The sequence below is a fragment of the Spermophilus citellus genome (assembly GCF_964194105.1).
Source record: "Spermophilus citellus genome assembly, chromosome: 3".
NCBI lineage: Eukaryota > Metazoa > Chordata > Mammalia > Rodentia > Sciuridae > Spermophilus > Spermophilus citellus.
The window spans coordinates 16067955-16085600 of NC_138184.1; the positions used below are offsets into that span (position 1 = coordinate 16067955).

At 57.6% G+C, this 17646-nt stretch overlaps 1 protein-coding gene across 4 annotated transcripts in view; it reads right to left on the minus strand.

Moving 5' to 3' along the window:
• UNC13A (unc-13 homolog A) overlaps positions 1-13780 on the minus strand; it is a gene marked incomplete at its 5' end in the record, with an annotated part of 60722 nt that extends 46942 nt beyond the window's left edge. For all 4 annotated transcript variants that reach the window (XM_081288568.1, XM_081288569.1, XM_081288567.1 and 1 more), the window contains 7 exons: positions 506-560; positions 910-983; positions 1321-1444; positions 2948-3065; positions 4386-4485; positions 5297-5326; positions 13759-13780. In XM_081288568.1, the coding sequence (XP_081144694.1) occupies positions 506-560; positions 910-983; positions 1321-1444; positions 2948-3065; positions 4386-4485; positions 5297-5326; positions 13759-13780 (523 nt within the window). The remainder of the gene's footprint in view (positions 1-505; positions 561-909; positions 984-1320; positions 1445-2947; positions 3066-4385; positions 4486-5296; positions 5327-13758) is intronic.
• Between the last annotated feature and the right edge of the window lie 3866 nt (positions 13781-17646).

Below are 17646 nucleotides of genomic sequence, written 5' to 3' on the forward strand. Positions count from 1 at the left end.
CTGGGCCGAGTGAGTCCTGGCTGGCCAAGCGTGTGACCTGGGGCGGGTCCCCTTTCCCATGCCTCCAGTTTCACTTAAGAAAACTGCTCATGAAGGAGCCACAGCCCCAGGATGCACGTCCTCTGACTGGGTGTTGGCTGCGTGGACCCCACCGTCTGACAGCGAGTGGCCTGGGGTTTGGTGGCCTGGGGTCTGGTGGCCCTGTGCCTAGTTTGCCAGATGAGCTGTGGGCCTTTGGCCAGGGCTGATGGGAGCTCAGGGGTCTGCAAGTGTCTCTGCCTCGGGTTCTGGGCCCCGACAGCCCGCAGGGTGAGGGCCCTGTTGGATGCCCTGTCCCTAAGGGGAGGACCCCAGGGGTCTAGGAGGGACAGGGATGGGCCTGTGACCATACTGCAGGATGGGACTGGGCCCAAGCCCCTGATCATTTCTCTTCCCCCATCAAGGGACACTGTCCCCCTAGGACTCTTCTGTGGGGGGGGTCCTCTGGGCAGGGGGAGGTACTCACAGCACTGGCTGCTGGGCACGGGCAGCGGCTTGTCCTGCTCGTCGTGGAAGGAGTACTGCAGAGAGGGACAGGAGGCGCTCAGGGCCAAGAAGGTCCCCAGCCCTGTGTCCCCTCCCATCAGCCTCCAGCCCCTCCGGCTACCTGAGAAAGAGGGGACAGAGCAGGGGAGGGGGAGGGGGGAGGGAGTGGAGAAGATACGTGCCAAGGAGAGGCTCTGTCCTTGCTGCACTGCGCATCCCGTCCCCCTGCTTTACAACTGGCACCCACGTCCCTGTCCCCCACCACCGTGCCCACCCTGCCACTGCAGCTGCATGACGGAGCCCTCTGAACAGGGAAGAACAGGCCAGGACTGGGGACAGAGGTGGCGAGGGGGAGGAGAGGGGGAGGGGGAGGGGAGGCCGCACCTCGTCCTGGTCCCTCATGGTGTTCAGCTGCTCCAGCTTCTTGGCCCAGTACCGCGCCTCCTCCTCGGGGATGTCTGCGGGCACAGCAGGCTGAGGCGGCCGGGCAGGTGGCCCCAGCTGAGGGCTCCCTGCCCCTGGCCGTCTCTCCTCCCGGCAGCCTGAGGCCCCACCGAGGCCCAGCCGGGACCCCCAGACCTGAGCCCCAAGGGTCGGGGGCATCTGCCACTCATAGATGACGCACAGGGGACAGGACGGTCTCAGGCATGCAGTGGGGACACCTCTGCCAACTCGGTGCCCCCAGGAGACGCCCTTCTGAGGAGGGGACCCGGTCCCCAGCGGGCAGGGCTGGCTGGGCCCAGCTGGACCCGGCCACTCCCCTGGACTGGGGAGCATGGGGAAGCCAGGACTCACCCAGGGGCAGCTCGAAGCGCGTGTCCAGCAGGATGCGGTGGAACGTGGGGTCCTTGGTGCCGCAGATTTCGCTGTCCGCCATGATCACCTGGGAGTCCAGTGTCAGCCACTCTCCAGGGCCCTCCTGGGGTCGTGGGAGGGTGACAGGGACCAAGGGCTCTGGTTAGCTAAGGGAATCGTGTCCCCAGAAGGCACCCCTCACCCCATATCACCCCTACCCGGAGGGCAAGGGTCCTGTCCCCACTTTATAGTGAGGAAACTGACCCTCAGAAAGGGAAGGTCTCAGCCCAGAGCCATGTGGCAGGTCAGGGAAACTCGGAGGCGAGGACCCAGGAGAGCAGGCAGGCGCTGGTGTAGCTTTGTCACGAGGGGTTTGGGGACTCTGGCTTCACACTCCTCCCACCACCCAAGGAGGAAACGCCCAAAGAGAATGAGCCTGTTCCCTGATGATTCAGGGACATGGGCCCTGTGAGCAAGGGGGTCCACTCTGAACCTCAGTGTTTTCATCTCTTAAATGAGAACAGTCTCCTGGGGAGTCCTCTGACTGCTGCCCGCATGACCAGGCCCCCCTCACACTTGGGGGGCCACTCGAGGCCTCTTTTGAGGCTCATTTCCTTGAACTATCACATTCATTTCCTCCCTTGTCCTGGTTCATTCAATCATCGACTCAAAACCAAATGCTCCCTGGAGCCACCTCTGTGCCAGCTTCATGCTGAGTGACGCCAGGGTCCCCAAGGGCCCCAGGCATCAGTCTGGCTCCTGAAGAGCTCACAGTCCTGGGAAGCAACGCTGGGCCCCTGAGGTCAGGGCCAGGCCTGAGGGATCCAGGGATGTTGGCCAGGGCTTCAGGAGGGGGAGGTGTGAGCTCAGAGGGGAGTGGAAGGGAGGGCGCTGGGGCCCAGGAACAGCATCTGCAAAGACTCAGAGGCCAGGATCTGCACAGTGACCAGGCCCAGCCGAGGACCTCCCAAGGGACAGGGTGGGGACAGCTCAGAGCTCCAGGCCGTAAGATCCTGCAGCGGTCAGCACAGAGTGGGCAAGAATCAGGTCAGGAGGCCCCGAGGGGAGGCCAGAACTGAGCTGTGGGGACAAGGAGGTCACCAGAGTGGTCCCCACCCTCTGGTGTGGTGTGAGGGCGGAGGTGTTGGGCTTCTGTCTACACTGTCCTCTGGCTGGTGTCATCCTGCTGCCCACATCCCCCTCCTTCTTCCATAGAAATCTATTTTTAGCTGTGATGGGGGCATGGCTTAAGACTACATTTCCCAGAATTCATTGAAGCCATGTGGAACCACAGTTCAGTTTTGGCCAATGGGATGTATTTAAAATGCTGGGAGCAGCCTCCAGGTTGGGCCTTAACTAAGCAGGTGAGCACTCCTTTTACTACCTTTCCTTGGCTGGAATGAAAATGCAATGATGAGCCTCAAACAGCCACTTTGGACCATGAGGTAGAGTCATATGGGAGAGCAACAAGTTGAAGGAACTTGGGCCCCAGTGGCTCTAACTGTCTTAACAACCCCAAAGGTATACATAGATGTTGTCAGGGGGCAGAGAGTAAATGCCCATCTTGTTTAGGCCACAAGCCTCTGGGCACTCCTCCTTCCCCACCTTCAGCCCACCCACCACTCACCTCATTGGACTGTCGGATGGTCCTCAGTGGGATCCACACAGTGCCCACCATTGTGTCCCAGATGAGACCCTTGTTCCACACCTCCACAGTCAGTCCTAAATCCAGGCGGTTAATCTCACTGTGGAAAGGGGAGACGGGGTATCAGGGGAGCAGGGGGTAGAGCATGGGAGCTCAGAGAGGTTAGTTCGTTTGCCTGAGGATGCACAGCATACTGCAATTTAACCCCCCTAGCTGGATGGCAAGAGGGGAAACTGAGGCCAGAGGTGGGAACTGACTGGCTTTGAGTACCATAGAAGCCAGCCAGGAGGGAAGGAGCGGGGACACATGTCACATGTCTCCCACGCCTGTCTTCTGAGCCCTGCTGGAGCCTCTGCTGACTCCTGCCTGCGGCTGACACTTTACCGTCAGGCTCTGCTGGGGCATAGCCTGGGGGTGGAGAGTGGCCTGGGACCAAACCCCAGCTGTGACACAAACGTGCTGTGTGACACTGAGCAGTGGCTCTACTTCTCTGGGCCTCCATTTCATCATCTGTAAAATGGGGATTGCAGAGGCAGCTCCCCTCCCAGGGCTGTAGGTGTAGCTGATTTAGTTCAAGAAGCCTCTGAGCAGGGCACAGACCGTGGCTGTCATCCAAGTAGACTGGACGAAGGTGGTTTTGCAAACGGGGCACTGGGTGGCCCTAGACCCTGGGCTGATCCGGGCCATTAATTCATTTCCTTATCAAATAGTTGTTGAGTACCTACTGTGTGCCAACTCCTGTGACATGGGGGTCACAGTGGGGACAGAAATCAACCCTGTCCCACCCTCCTGGAGCTCCTGGTCTAGCAGCAGTGGCCAGAAATGAAAAACTCATAGAAATGACTAGAATATCCCTTGGAGGGGAAGCTACGGGGCTCTGACAGTGGTTTTTGGAAGCAGAATGGGGGTGGGGGGCTTCCCTGGAGGGGACACGAGCTGAGATCCAAAGGACAGGCTGCTGCTTGGGGCGAGGGGAGGAACGCAAGTGCTAAGGCCCTGGGGCAGGACCAACCTGGGCTGTGGGAACCTGTGGCTGGGGCCGGTGAGGAGGAGAAGATGGAGAGGTGCTGGCGGGGGCAGCGGGCAGGAGTGTGGCTTTATTCTGAGGTCGACAAGCTACGGACACGTTTGGAACAGAGGAGTGACAGGATGTGATTTACAGTTTTAAAAATATCCCCCTGGCTGCCTGGAGCAGAACAGATTGTGGGGGGGGGGGCGCAGCGGGAGGCCGGGGGTGGAGGCCGGGACTTGGCCGGTGGCTGCTGAGATAAAGGGAAGCGGTTGGATTCTGGATGCGCTTTGGGAAAGGGCCGGCGGGGCAGGGAGGGACAGGCCACTCGGCTCCCTGGCGGTGCCAGGCACTGCCCGAGGTGGCCACGACGCGGGCAGGGGCGTGGCTGAGCTGGACGCGCAGACTCACAACATGAAGTCCTGCTCCCAGCTGGGCTGGCTGCCGCGCACCGCGATGGTCGTGCTCTTGACATTCTGCACCTTCAGGGTCACGTACGTGTTGAATTTCTCTGTGGCGGTGACAGCAGAGTCAGCGACACAGTTCAGGGACTGCACTGCCCGCTCCCGAGTTCTGGGTCCCCGAGGTGACCCGCAGGGGCTCCTGCCCGGCCAGCCCTCCCCACGCCAGGCCCCCAGGCGACAAGCCGGGCTGGGGAGGGGACACCCGAGATGGGGAGACCTGGAATCTGGGGCCTCACCCAGCTGCCTAGAAATGACCAGCTCTGGGACTGGGGGCGTGGCGGGCTGGTGAAGCCCCTGCTGGCCTGAAGTCCCCAGTTCCAGCCCCGGGAACATGGGTTCCCTCTTGAGACCATGCCTTTGGTTTTGGCTGGGAAGACCAGGGTCCCAGAAAAGGGACAAAGCTGACCGTGAGAAACTCCCTTTGGGGCTGGGGCTGGGGCTCAGTGGCAGAGGGCCTGCCTGGCATGGGAGAGACAGTGGGTTGGGTCCTCAGCACCACATACAAATAAATAAAATAAAGGCGTGGGGCCATCTACAACTACAAAAAAGATTTTATTCTAAATAGAAAGAAAGAAAAAAAAACTCCCTTTGGTTTTTGCTTTTCTGGACGTCTATCCCTGCCTGGCTTCCCGAGACCCCCTGGGAAGCCAAGGCTCAGAGTGAGCCCCAGTGGCCTGGGCTAGGGGGCCGGAAGGTGGGGACATGGTGGAAACAGGGCGATCCCAGGCCAAGGTCCCCTTCCCAGCTCCACCCTCCTCCTCCCTTCGCAGAAACCAAGTCTGAGTCTGGATGCAAAGCCAGACAGCCTCCCAGCCTCTCCAGGGAGACAGACAGACAGGGCAGGGGAGCGGCGCTTACCTTGGGCACCATCAAACTTGGCTTTTTTGACTGTGGAGAGAGACAGAGAGGGAGGAGAGGAGGGGGGATGTGGAGGGGACACAGACGGACAGACATCCAAGCCAGAGCCACAGATGCAGAGGAGAGACACAGAGACAGAGAGTCACAGACACCGAGAGACACGGGAGAAAGCCACAGCCAACCAAACGAATGAAAGAGGCAAAGCCAGGGACAGCAACAAGGAGGATGAAGGAGGCAGGGGGGAGAGAGAGAGAGAGAGAGGTCATCAGACAGATGAGTTCAGGCAGACCTAGGGTGGGAGGAAACAGGACCACAGGAGCAGTCCCCACAGTCCCCCACCTCCCACAGCCCCAGCCCTCCTGGAGTTGAGCCTTCATCTGCAATGGAGCAAGAGACCTAAGAAGGAACGGGGCAGGTGGCAGTAGAAGCCTCCTCCAGGAAGCCCTCCGGGATTGACTGCCTCCGAGCAGTGTTGAAGGGGTGGGTGTGAGGACAGCTGCAGCCCAGGGGCCCTCGAGGTCCAGGTGCGACTGGTTTACAGGACGGGAACTTCCCTTCACAGCATCTCGGCCCCTCCCCCCTCCCGAACCTGCTTCCCACGGGACCCCAGTCCCTCTTCCCTTCTCCCTCCTTTCACCGCCCCCTCCTTTTCCAATTCACGTCTTCATCTGGGTCCATGGCACCTGGACCAAACCGAAGCAATCGAGGTACGATGGAGGAATGAAGGAGTTCTTCCCCTGCCCCCCGTCCCAGGGAACCCGGGTCCTTCTGACCCCAGAGATGGTGGTGCACCCCCTTCTAACCGCCCACCCTCTGTTCTGCGCCTTCGGGTTTCCCCTGTCCCTCTGCCTCCTGGGTTTGTTTGTATTTATTTATTTATTTGGGGATTGAACCCAGGGGCACCAAGTCACACTGAGCCACCTCCCCAGCCTCTTTTTATATTTTATTTAGAGACAGGGTCTCGCTGAGTGGCTTGGAACTCGAACCCTCCTGCCTCAGCGGCGCCCAGCTTTCCGAGTCTCTGGACAGGTGCGTGGAAGCCGTGGAACAATGAATTCCTAGAAACAGGACCGTGTAGGGACAGGTGCCACAGCCTCTTGGGTTTGTATCTCTGTCCCCATCACTTGAGTTTCTGCCTTGCAAAACGCTTGACTGGAGCCAGGGAACACAGGAGTCCATCCAGGGTGGGAGCCGGTGGCTCTCACACGGGATGGTGACTGTGGTCGGGTCCCTTGCAGCAGAGGAGTCAGCAATGAGAGGGCGCTTTCCTAAGCCAGCGCCAACCTCCTCACCCAAAAGGCCCAGACTTTAAACGCAAATGATGGGGCATCACACCCGCCACACTTGAGTTTGGCCTTGGCAGGTAGAGTGTGGTTGGAGCCTTTGACTGGGCGTTGGGACAGGTGAGCACTGGCTCTGCTGGGAGTCAAACAGAGCTGGTTCAGATTCAGTGCTGTGTGACCCTGGGCTAGTGAATCCCCCTTTCTGGGCCTCCATCTTTGTCTTACTCTCCCTCCCTGCTTTTCTAGATCTGGTTCTCTCCCTCTTTCTTTCTCTCTCCCTCCCTCTCTCCCCTGTACCTATTTCCTGTCCTCATCTGTTTCTTTCCCCCACACCTGAAATCAGTATCAGACCCTGTGTCCTCACTTTTCTGCTCAAGGCACATGGCTGCATGGAGTTAAGGGCCCTGTCTTGCCTGCTCAATCAGTCCCTGTCCCACTGCCCTGTGGAATCCTTGTCACCCAGCTCCCAGGGAGCTCTCCTACCAGTCGCCCCAGCCTGGGGCTATGCCCAGCCTGGCCCAGGCCTCCTCCCGGGGGGAGAGCACACCTGGGAGGCTCTGGCAAAGGTGGGCAGCCGCGGGGCGGGAGGGAGGCACCCAGATTGAGGCTGGGAAAGGCACCTACAGGGCAGACGGAGACTAGGAGAGAAGGGGAAGGGGGAGCAGGAGGGGAGGAGGAGGACTGAACAGCAGGCAGGAACCCTCAGGTCACTGTTGGGGGCAGGCTCGGGAGGTGCCGGGCGGGGTGAGGGAGCGGTGCGTTGGGGGTACTTGGAGGGGCAAGCTGTGCCCGGCGCTGGGGGAATCCAGGGGGCCCCTCGGCTCCTTGGACAATGCCCGCTTTGCAGACCCTGAAGCCTTCTGGCGTGCGTCTGTCTCCCTCCCTGTGTCTTTCCTCCCAGAGGCTCTCGCCGGTCTCCCACCAAGTCACTCATGTCTCCCTGCTCTATTCTCCCCAGCCTGTCACTTGTTCCTCCTCCCGGTCTCTCTGGTCCCCTCTTCCCCCCTCTGGCTCTCAGCTCCCTGCAACCCCAGCCGGTCCCTCCCCGCAGGCTGTCCGGACCGAGGGTGCGGGGCTCAGGAGGCCCGTGGGGACTTGCTGGAGGGCTCTGTCCTGCTGGCTGAGGCCAGCTCGGGCCCTCAGCCCCTGCAGAAGGACCGGGCAAGGACATCAATATTTGCTCATCCTTCAGGAAGCTCGGCGGGGAAGGAGGAAGCTCAGCGGGGGAAAAGGGTCTCAGAGAAAAGGGAAAACCAAAAGCCGCCCAGGCTGGGGACAGGGGTCTCGGAGGGTAAAGGAGGGTCTTAAGAAGGCTGCGTGGCTTGGAGGGGGGGCGGTCTCGGGGCGGGGCTTAGGGATGTTGTATGGGGGCGGGGCTTATAGGAGCGGGGCTTAGGGAGGGTGGTCTCGGGGCGGGGCTTAGGGAGGGTGGTCTCGGGGCGGGGCTTAGGGAGGGTGGTCTCGGGGCGGGGCTTAGGGAGGGTGGCCTCGGGGCGGGGCTTAGGGATGGTGGTCAGGGGTAAGGGCCAGGAGGGAGGGGTGGTCTGAGTGAGGAGGGGCTTGGAGGAAGGTGGCGGGGGGCGCTCAGAGGGGGACCAAGGGGCTGGAGAAAGAACGGATTCGGCTGGTGTCTTTCCCGGCCGGCGCATGCTCTCCCCAGAGGCGCCGTCCTCGCCGTCACGTCCCGCCACCTCCGCGCCAGTTGCTGGATGAGGGTCAGCGGGGCGGAAGCGCCAGCCCTCCCCAGCGGGCTCCGAGTCACAAGCGGGCACAAGGCTATTTATAACGTGGGCGCGGAGGGCGTGAGCGACGCGACGGCGGGGAGGTGGCGGGAGCGGCCCGGGCGGGGGAAGGGGGGGCGCGGGCGCTGTCGCCCTCTGACGGCGGGTGTCGGGTGGGTGGAGACACCGCGTCACGCGCAGCCAGTGACCTGCGCGGCCTCGGATGTCTCTGGGGCCCCATCAGCCGGGACTGATGAATGTGATTACAGATGCTCCCCGAACCTGGGGAGGCTGGAGCGGGGGTTCAGGCTGCGGGATCCCCATGGGCACTGCGGGGCTCGAGGCCTCAGTTTCTGCATCTGGGAAATGGGGAGAGGTCAAACTGGGTGGTTTTGATCCCCTCTTCCTCCCTCTCCCCCTTCTGCCTTGTCATTATTATAGTATCATTAATAATAATAATAGTATTAACACGTTATTATTAGGACTAGTATCATGACTATTTTATTATTTGGTTGATTTCTCAGCGTGCCCTTGGCTAAGATTCTAGGATCCTGAATTCTAACCGAAGGGGCCTCCAGTCTTGGGGCACTTGTGACCTGCCAGATGAGGGGGGCAGTGTGAAGGGAAGGGGGAGGGGAACCCAGCCATCAAGGAGAGATCTGAAAGCCCACTCCCCTGATGTGCTCACTGAGTGTCAGAATATACACAGTGCAAGGCCACCATATCAAAGGGTGGCTTTGGCATGGGGGTGGGGAACATAGAAAATCCAGAAATAGATTCCAGGATATTTGACGGTTTCCCGTGTGATGCTGCTGGCAGACACTTCAGCGGGAGACGGATGAGCTCTATGATATAGGGCGTTGACCCTGCGGGTTTTGCACGGGGCAGAGAATAAGCGAGGACTCTCAGACTCTACCGGAGGAAATAAGCTGGAGGCAGACAGAAGCCTTCTGTGTGAAAAACAAACATGCCAAGAACCCAAGGATCAGTGATCCCGTGCTGCTTACCACGGACCACCAAGAATTAGGCCCAGTGTATACAGTTGTAGTTGCTCAATAAATAGCGATTCGCTAAAGGCTTTTCCTTTCCTCCTACGGTTGACTTGCGCTAAGACCAACCCTGCGGTGCAATTGGACGCTGTCCGTGGTTCTGAACCCTCCATTCCTGCTCTTATATCCCTGATTAACTTGGCTTCCATTGTCCTGCTCAAGAGCTGAAGACCCCTCTTGGAGCTCTCCTCGGGCCTACATAGAGTGCCCTACACTGATGGACCTCCTTCCCGAAAGCTCTTAGGCTCCATTAATAAAAATACCATCACTGATTTTCCATTTCTTTGGCTCACACTTATTGGGCCTTCCCATAGGCCAGGCATCATGCCAAAGGGCCCTGCCTCCTCTCATTAGAGCATCCTGGCAAACCCAGGTGGCACTGGCGCTATTGGTGTGCCCATTCTACAGATGGGCATGCTGAGGAATGAAGAGCATGTGGGACTTGCAGAGAGTGATGAATGCAGGATTCAAACCCAGACCTGCCCAAGACAGAATGCCCTCGTTAGCACCTCACAGGGTGAGAGGAAAGACCCAGATACAGATGCCCCCTGCTGGGTGACATCACAGATGGGGCAGCCCAGGAGAGTGATCTGTAAAGTCTTCCTGGGAGAGAGGAGGAAAATAGCCATTATGAATGAGGAGGTGGTGACGTGCCAGTTTACTGAGTGGATACGGGAAGAAGGCAATCAGGACAGACTCTCACCCATGGAGGGAATTTGGCTGTCTCCCAGGTTCTGAGGCTGAGAGGAGGCTCAAGGGCCTTCCCTTGCCCATAACAGGCTCGGGAGTCGTTAGTTTCACCTCTGGCTCTGTGGCAGTAGACAAGTTGCTAGACCTCTCTGAGTCTCAGTTTTGCTCATCTGCAAAACGGGGCTGCTCTGAGGATTCAAGAGGGCAGTGGGCACAAAAATCCTCGAAACCGTGCCTGCAGCATGCTGGATGGGTGGGACTTGTGGATGTTATTATTGGTCGTGAGGCAATTTTTTTCCTCGCACACATTCACTGATTTGTTTGCCTTATTCGCCCATCAAATATTTATGGACCCTTTAAAACCTGATGGTCTATGCAAAATGCTGCGAGCACAGGAAAGCCTGGAATTGATCCTGACTGCCGCGCCTTGGACCATGCTGTTCCTTTGCCTGGACCACTGTCTTCCCTCCGATTATCTTTCCCCTCATCTTCTGACACTCAGGCAAATGGCAGGGGTGGGGTTCAAGGCAGGCTTCTAGAGGAAGGGTGTCCTGGACCCCTGCCCCGCTCCTCAGCCTTTCCCCATCTCTTTTACCCTAACACAATTAGGAGAGTAGCCAGGGGTAGGACTGGGTCCCCAGAACCAAGAACAGTGCCTGGTACACAGCAGGAGCTCAATGACTGATTATCACGTAAATACGAGCAACTTCATAAAGGAACCAGGTGCATTTACCATTTACCATTGACAACCTCAGGACACTGCCAACAGCTGGCAGGCCGATTAAGAGGAGGCCATGTGTTTCCACACAGGTAAGGAAGCAGGAGCCTAGAGCCTCTGGGGCCTCTGCAGACGGGCTCCCGTTTGCTGGCTTGGGGGGCACGGTTGAGCACTTGCATCGGCCTGTTTGCTTGGGTGTCTGCAGGGAGGAGTTCACTTGCATAACCAGGGCAGGCGGATGTGTGTGCATGTATAGAGGGACATGGGACTGTTTGTGTGCAGGTGAGGGTCTGCACATATGTGCCTAGAGATGAAGATGTACTGGCATGTGCAATCTTGTGGACAATGAGTTAGTAGCACACACATGTTGGCACATGTGTGCATGCCATGCAGTTCCATGACCCATGTATTTGTGTATTTGCATACACACACACTCATGTGTACCTGCGTACCTAAGTGAGTGTATGTAACATCCTTCGACCATTCAAAAAGACTGCTTCGAATGTCGAAGCAAGCATTGTCCTGTGTGTACACATATGGTCTTTGTATGTGCTTATGCGTATATAAGTTACTTCATGAGACTTGGTACCTTAATGGGTGCAAACGGGTGCATGTCTGGGTGTGAGGTGGTGAGGAGATCTTGTGTATTCTGCACACACATCAACTTTGTATGGATACTTCCAGTTGTGCACCCGCAGACACACCCATCTGTATTTCAGGGACTTTGGCTTAGTGCACAGCAGCAAGCCTGGTGGGAATGTGTGTAGGGCGGTGGACGCCTGGGTGAGGAGGGGCAGGTGCTCCAACTCCAGAGATGAGCTCACATCCCAGGGCCACCCCTCCCAGCCTAGTTTCCCTCCCGCCCAGCCCACCTCACACCCCCACTCTTCCCACCATCCTCCTGGCCCACCCCTCACCACGGGGCTTTACCCCCCTCCAGCTCTTACCGCCCCCCTTTTCCTGCTCCAGGGACCAGGCTCCCCCTCCTCACCAGGTCTCCCAGCCCCACAACGCAGCCCCAGCCTCGCCCCGCCCATCAGCCCTCCACTCTGCCCGGGACTCCTTCCCACAAAGTCCACAGAATCCAGCACAATCCTGCCCCCGGGCCTCCCTTTCTGGAAGCCTCCTCCCTCTTACTGCACACCCCCCCACACACACCACCCCCGCAGCCGAGCCTCCTGTTTGCGTCAGAGCTGAGCGTGAGATCCCGCCCCCTGCACTAAGCGGGCCTTCCCCAGGAGCCCTGCGAGGGGTGTGGGGGCGGGGAGGGGGCAAGGGAGAGGACGGGGGCCACAGCAGGAGCACCCCACGGCCCCGGCTCCGGCGCCGCTTCCTGGAGTGCCAGGCAACTCGAGAAAGGGAAGAGCCAGCTGGGTCTGACACCCAACTTCCCCTCCATCCTTCCTCAGGTGTAACCGTGGGGATAGCACGGGGGTCCCCTAGGTTTCCCGACAACACTAGCTCCACAGGCCTGGAGGTCAGGGGCTCGAGGTGTTGACCTTTGACATTAGGGACCCTTCTCCCACCACCCCCAGCCTCGTCAGACCGAAATAAGCTCAGAGAAAGGGGGCTCCTGTCCCTTTAAGAACACCCGCGTCCACGCCGCCGGCCCGACCCTATTTGCACACGGGAAGCCGCGGCGGGGAGCGGGCGGGCGGGGCTGGGTTTGTGAATGGAGCCGCGGGGGGAGGGGAGTGGGCGGGGCGGGGGCGGGGCCCGGCTCGGGCCTGCCCACCCGGGTCCAGGCGGCCGCTGGAGTTCGGCACGCGCGCGCGCGCGCTCGTACACACGCGCGCGCACACACTCTCACACTCCCCGCCGCCCAAGGTCTCCCGAAGCCTGGCCTCTCACACTCGGTCGACACCCTCCTTCCACCACCGCAGTCTTCATGAAGTGGGCGCGGGGAGCCGCGAACCCCAGTCCTTAAAAGCCAGGGTTCAGAATTCTGTGGGCCTCGAGCCCACCCACCGCCAGCCCGCTCCCCGCCCAAGGTCTCCCAGAGCCTGAGTTCTCTCCGGGAGTGCCTCGGACGCCCGGGCCCTGGTGAGCTGGCCTCTCCCAACCCTAGGCTCAAAGGTGTGTTGGGGGGTCATGCGTCTCCCACGTTCCTCTCCCTCCCCCCACCCCAACGCAGAGCGTGGGCCTGGGCGTGGGCCTCAGTGCAGATGGCGCTCTGGCCCCAAAATAGCTCCCCCTTCCCTCCCTGCAGCCCAAAGTGGGTGAGGTGAGGATGGACCCACAGGGGTCGGGGTCGAGGGCGGGGGGTCGTGCGGGGGTCACTGCTCTTCCAAAAGGGTCTGCTCCCTACAGAGAAGGCTGGGTACGTCTTCAGGGGGTCTGGAGGGGGCGGGGGAAAGTCCCTCCCGCTGTCCTCCCAGTCCCCATCTGGAAGGCCAAAGAGTTCATGGGAGAAGCAGCCCCACACCCCCAGTCATCGCCCTCTCTGGACGCTGGGGGTCTCCCTGGCCCCCTCCCCCTAGTCCTCTTCACCCTCTTCTAGGGGGTCCTAGAACTCTCCGCCGTCCTGAGGGCCAAGACGCCCGCCCACCCAGACCTTCCATTTCCGGGGCTTGGAGACCCGCGCCCCTTCGAATGCCCAGCCGGGTCCGCGTCCCCGAGGGTCCACAGCCCGGCGCACAGGACGGGACTCCTTCCGAGTGCCCCGCAGGAGTCAGACTACCCAGCCAGCCCGCTCCACATGGACCCCTACACCAACAACCCGGTCTACACCGTCGCCCGAGTCTGGACCGCTTCGGGACAGAACCCGAGATCCCCACCCGCGTCCACACGACCCCCAACAGAGGCGATCGGGACCCCCGAAGAACCGAGCCGCGTCTACACGGGTCACCCCCGAGGCGGCCTGCCGCAGCGCCCAGCGCTCGCCCCTCGGCGATCCGGCCGCGTGTGCTCAGGTCACCCCCGGAGGAGCCCAGCCGCATCCACGCGGACCCCGGGAGCAGCCCGCGCCCGCACGGGTGCCGACCCGCAGCCTCCCGCCTACCTCCAACGCAGAGCAGGGACATGGCTCCGGAGTCGCCGGCGGGCCGGGGGCGGCCAGGCCGGCTCGGTGGGGTCGGGCTCAGCGTCCGCCGGCTCCGTGCATCTCGCGGCTGCAGCCCGCGCTCTGCTCACGCCCGGGCCCGGCCGCCGCCAGCCATCTTGGTTCAGCACCGGGGGGCGGACAGCTCCTGACGTGGCGCCGGCGCGCGGCGGGCGGGGCCGGAACGCCTGATGGGGCGGGGGCGCCGCAGCCTGGGGGTGCATTAAAGAGCCCCGCGTGGAGCCCCGGATCCCCGCCTCCAGGCCTCCCCCGCACGGGGACTGGGCGGCCCCCACGCATGTCGCCTGCCGGCTCTGCCCGGAGGATCTCCGCTCCTCGGGCTCTGGGTCTCCGTGTCTCCAACACTCTCTTCCCCGCTCTCTGCTCCTGTTCTCTCCAGGCCTTTCTTAATCATGTCTTCCTCTGAGCCCCTCTCTGTTCCTTTTCTGTGCTCTGTTAGGTCCCATCTAGGTCTCAATGACCCGTTTCACTTTCTCTAAGCCACCCATCCTTCTTTCCCTGTATAACTAGAAATCTATTCATCCGTCAATGCCCACTCCTCCTCCTCCGGGAAGCCTTCCTTGACTTCCCTTGCACTGACCTCTCTGGGTCCCCAGCTCCCAGCCCTTCCTCTAGTTGGGCCCTGATTCGAACTCCTCTGCACGCACCTAGCTGGGAGCCTCCATATGGCCCTTACCCTACAAACCTGTCCACGTGTGTGCCAGTGTCTGGAATGGCACCAGAGGCCAAGCCCCACAGGGCAGCCTGTCCCCGACACACAGGAAAGACCTTCATAAATGCAGAATGTGTATGGAGTTCACTGTGAGGGAGGCCTGTGTTTAAAACCCAGCTCTGCCTCTAATCGCCAGCATGGTCTTGGCCAAGTCACATGACTTCTCTGTGCCTCAGTTTCCCTGTGAAAGGGGATGACAACAGACCCGCCTCTCAGGTGGCAGGAGCTGTCATATGAGTGAACACCTGAAGGCGCTGGGCACTGTAGTCTCCTGTTAGCCACACTACATCTCTCTTTGCTTTCAGAATGTTAATTAACTCTCAACTAGATGTGCATAGGAGAGGGATGAGCAGTAGAGCCACAGGCTTGGGTAAAAAGCATCACCACACAGTGGGAGGCTCCTAGGTGCCTCCCCAATCTCATCCCTCAGGTCAGAAAGGAGAATTTCCCCCAATTTTTTCACTTACATGCTTTTCCTTACACATGCTTGACAGCAAACATTTGAATTTTGATTATTTATGACCTTTATGTAGCTGACACAAATGTTCACATTCTTTACCAACCTGTTTTGTTTGCTCAACATAATTCTGCTGATGTTCTTCTGTATCAATGCTGGATGTGAGGCAATCCTTTTACACTGCTGTATAATATTCCTTTAATGAGTACAACAGTAGTAATTGGCCTATTTTTTTTTTCACTTAGTGGGTCTTTGGGTTGTTTTAAATTTGGATTTATTGCAAAGACACACACACACACAGATTTATGACCATGCTCAGTATTGTGTGCTGGTTCACATGGATGACAATGGCTAAGTCATAAAACACATGTATGCTCACTTTCACTGGATAATGTAAAAACAATTTTATAGTGACTCCAGCAATTTTCATCATACTCGCATCAAAGAGGTGATGCTGGGTGCAGTGGCACATGCCTGTAATCCTAGCAGCTGGGGAGGCTGAGGCAAGAGGATTGCAATTAAAAGCCACCCTCAGCAACAGCAAGACCCTAAGCAACTCAGTGAGACCCTGTCTCTTAATAAAATACAAAACATGGATGGGGATATGGCTCAGTGGTCAAGTGTCCCTGAGTTCAATCTCTGGTACCAAAAATAAATAAATAGATAGATAGATAGATAGATAGATAGATAGATAAGGGCTGAGTGGTTGAGTGCCTCTGAGTTTAATCCCCAGTACCAAGGGAGGGGGGAAGTATCAGTGGCTGCATTTCCTTGCTAATGTTTGAATTGCCAGGATTTGGGGTTGCACCCATGCAGAGGGTTGGAGTGGATTCCTCTCTGATTGCTCATACAGCTGAACTTGTATGTGATGGCTGGCTGCTTCTTCAGGTGAGATGCCTGTTCAAGCCTTTCATTCATTTCTAAAACTTTGACTGTTTATCTTTTCCTGTTGAATTGTAAGAGTTTTTCTTATTAGTTATGAATCCTTTGTTGTTTCATGTGTTGTAAACTCTCCAATTTTGTGCCTATTTATTGCATCATTTTCTCAACAGAATCTCTCTTGATTTTTTTTTTTTTTGTACCAGGGATTGAACCCAGGGGCACTCAACCACTGAGCCATGTCCCCAGCCCCTTTTTATTTTTTATTTTGAGACAGTGTCTCACTGAGTTGCTTAGGGCCTTGCTAAGTTGCTGAGGCTGGCTTTGAACTTGTGATCCTCCTGCCTCAGCCTCCTGAGCTCTGGGATTACAGGTGTGTGCCACCATGCCCAGCAGAATCTCTTAATTTTCTTTTTTTTTAAATCATATTCTATTTTTTAGTCGTAGATGGACACAATATCTTTACTTTTATGTGGTGCTGAGGATCGAACCCAGGGCCTCACACATGCTAGGTGAGCGCTCTACCGCTGAGCCACAACCCCAGCCCCTGAATCTCTTAATTTTCTAGAAAAAAATTTTATGAAAAAATGTAAATACTATGATAGAGGCACAGAGCTGCCAAAGCTGTTAGGCACCTTAGCCTCCACCCAATTAACATGTAACAAATGGCTACAGGGTGCAGATGTCAAAACTAAAACAGTCTCACTGGTGCTTATTAGCAAATAAATTGCAGGTTTTATTTTGATTTCACTGGGCTTCCCACCAGTGTTCTTCTTCTGCCCCAGGAACCCCCCACTGCATTCGGTCATCTTGTGTCCTTGGCCTCCTCTGATCTGTGACATTTTCTTAGTCTTTCTCACACACACACACACACACACACACACACACACACACGGGTGTTTGGTTGTAGATGAACACAGTATCTTTGGTTTTTTAAAATTTATTTTTATGTGGTGCTGAGGATCAAACCCAGTGTCTCACATGTGCTAGGTCAGCACTCTGCCACTGAGCCACCACCCCAGACTCTTCCTAGTCTTTCTTACATGGCATTGACCTTGACAGATTGGGGGCAGGCTGGTCAGTTATTTCATAGGAAGTTCCTCAACTGGAGTTTGTGTGATGTTTACTTAAGATTAGGTGCAGTTTTGAGGGAAAACCCAAAACGGGGGGTGGGGGGGACACCTTCTTCATTACATCATACCAGCTGTGCCAAATACCCCATGACATCATCAGTGATGTGAGCCTTGGGGACCTGGTTAAGGTGGCGACTGCAGGTTTACCCACTGTGAAGTTGTAATTTCCCTTTTCTTACTGTATTATTTGGGGGGGGGGTTGTATCTGGAAGGTGGTGTATCTACAAACCTCTTAATTTTAAGTTCTTTTTTTTAAAAAAAAAAACTGTCATAAAATCCACATTACAGCTGGGAGTGATGGCCCACGCCTGTCATCCCAGGGGCATGGGAGGCTGAGGCAGGAGGATCGTGAGTTCAAAACCAGGCTCAGCAACAGCGAGCCCTAAACAATTCAGTGAGACCCTGTCTCTAAGTAAAATACGAAATAGTGCTGGGATGTGGCTCAGTGGTCAAGTGCCCCTGAGTTCAATCCTTGGTGCCCAAACCAACCAACCAACCAACCCAACCACATAACCTCATTTACCATTTTAAAATTTACAGCTCAGCAGTGCTCAGCACATTCACAGAGTCACAGCCACCACTTCTATCTAGTTCCAGAACATCTGCATCACCCCAAGGCTGACGCCTCCCCATTAGCAGCTGCTCCC